General features: G+C 46.5%; 1 protein-coding gene across 1 annotated transcript in view; it reads left to right on the top strand.

The window, feature by feature from the left end:
- The window catches only part of MYO15B (myosin XVB), a 38,172-nt gene that overhangs the window by 8,277 nt on the left and 27,815 nt on the right, over positions 1-2,080 (top strand). Inside the window, exon 13 of the mRNA XM_037741045.1 lies at positions 320-451. Coding sequence (XP_037596973.1) covers positions 320-451 — 132 coding nt within the window. The remainder of the gene's footprint in view (positions 1-319; positions 452-2,080) is intronic.

Here is a 2,080-nt window from a genome sequence, read left to right on the forward strand (position 1 = left end):
AAGAGATCGAGACCATCCTGGTCAACATGGTGAAACCCCGTCTCTACTAAAAATACAAAAAAATTAGCTGGGCATGGTGGCGCGTGCCTGTAATCCCAGTTACTCAGGAGGCTGAGTGAGGCAGGAGAATTGCCTGAACCCAGGAGGCGGAGGTTGCGGTGAGCCGAGACCGCGCCATTGCACTCCAGCCTGGGTAACAAGAGTGAAACTCCGTCTCAAAATAAATAAATAAATAAATAAAATTTAAAAATAAAATAAAAAGATGGGAGGGAGGGTCATCCCTGCTCCTGCGCAATAGCCAAATGCCGGCTGTTCCCAGGAGGAGTGTCAGCGGGAGTTGCTGTCCTGGGTGCCTGTCCCTCAGCCTCCGAGGGAGTCCTGCCTGGACCTCCTGGTAGACCAGCCCCACAGCCTCTTGAGTATCCTGGACGCCCAGACATGGCTGTCCCAGGTAAGGGCCAGGGCGGTGACCCCCCACCCAGTGTTGGGAAGAAGGAGTGGAGGCCCTGGGTGTCCAGGCTGTAGCTGGCAGAGCCTCCCAGAGGTGACAAGGTTATGGGATCCAAAGACCCTGCCCATAGTTCCTCAGCACAGTCAGGGACAGCATCGAAGGGGAAGAACCTGGGCTACTGCAGAGCTGGGTTCACATCCGGCTGGGCGTGGTGGCACACGCCTGTAATCCCCGCTGCTCAGGAGACAGAGGCAGGAGAATCACCTGAACCTGGGAGGCAGAGGTTTCAGTGAGCCGAGATTGTGCCATTGCACTCCAGCTTGGACAACAAGAGCGAAACTCTGTCTCAAAAAAGAAAGGTCCGGGCACAGTGGCTCACACCTGTAATCCCAGCACTTTGGGAGGCCCAGGAGGGCAGATCTCCTGAGGTCAGGAGTTTGAGACCAGCCTGACCAAAATGGACAAACCCCCTCTCTACTAAAAATACAAGAAAAAAAAAAAATTAGCCGGGCGTGGTGGTGCATGCCTGTAGTCCCAGCTACTCAGGAGACTGAGGCTGGAGAATTGCTTGAACCCGGGAGGCGGAGGTTGCCATGAGCTGAGATTGTACCACTGCACTCCAGCCTGGGCAATGAGATCGAAACTCCATCTCAAAAAAAAAAAAAAAAGAAAATTAAAGGTTAAAAATAATGGTAAAATAGTCCAATATGTTATTGTAATAGTTCATTGATCACTGTTATATTAATATACACATCTTCATGTACTATATATTGATATATAACAAGTCATATGAATATATAATGTTCATTTATTAATGTTTATACATATGCAAAATCCTGTACTAGATAATTAACAGCATGTTAATTTATAAATGATTGCTTCTCCCAGTTCACATTTCAAAAGATTTTGCTAAAACTTGCCCTGAGTGTCTTTGAAGTCCCAAGGCCACTTTTGGAATCCCCCAGCCTGGTTTTCCAGCGCTCTGCAATATCACTTAGGTCCATGTTATGTGACATGTACCACTTGATTCCAAGGTGGGTGCTGAGCCTGGAATTGTTACCCCAAACCCAAGTTCTCATTTGCATAACATTAGGCAAGTTTCCCTATGCACTTGCTGTGATATGTTCATTAGCTCAGTAAAATAACATTGAACCAAGTTACTTTTTGTTTTTCTATTTTAAAAAATAGAGATGGGGTCTTGCTGTGTTGCCTAGGCTGGTCTCTACCTCCTGGGCTCAAGCAAGCCTCCCACCTCTGCCTCTCAAAGTGCTGCTGCACCTGTCCTTGAGTTCCTGTGTGTGTGTGTGTGTGTGTGTGTGTGTGTGTGTGTGTGTGTGTGTAACTATCATTCCCAACTGAGTTACTTTTTGAAAGTGATCTTTGAGACTTGTTTAAAAGCACGTGTGATTGTGGGACTATTCTCCCAGGAATGATGGCTAAACCTGTCCTAAAGCCCCCATCCCACTTTTTTTTTAAGTAGTTATTTGTTTATTTATTTTAGAAATGGAGTCTCCCTCTGTCACCCAGGCTGGAGTACAGTGACACCATCATGGCTCACTGCAGCCTCAAACTCATGGTCTCAATCAATCCTTGGACCCGGCTAATATATATATATATATATATATATAT

This window comes from Cebus imitator, unplaced genomic scaffold (assembly GCF_001604975.1).
Source record: "Cebus imitator isolate Cc_AM_T3 unplaced genomic scaffold, Cebus_imitator-1.0 Scaffold93, whole genome shotgun sequence".
In the NCBI taxonomy this organism is placed as follows: Eukaryota; Metazoa; Chordata; class Mammalia; order Primates; family Cebidae; genus Cebus; species Cebus imitator.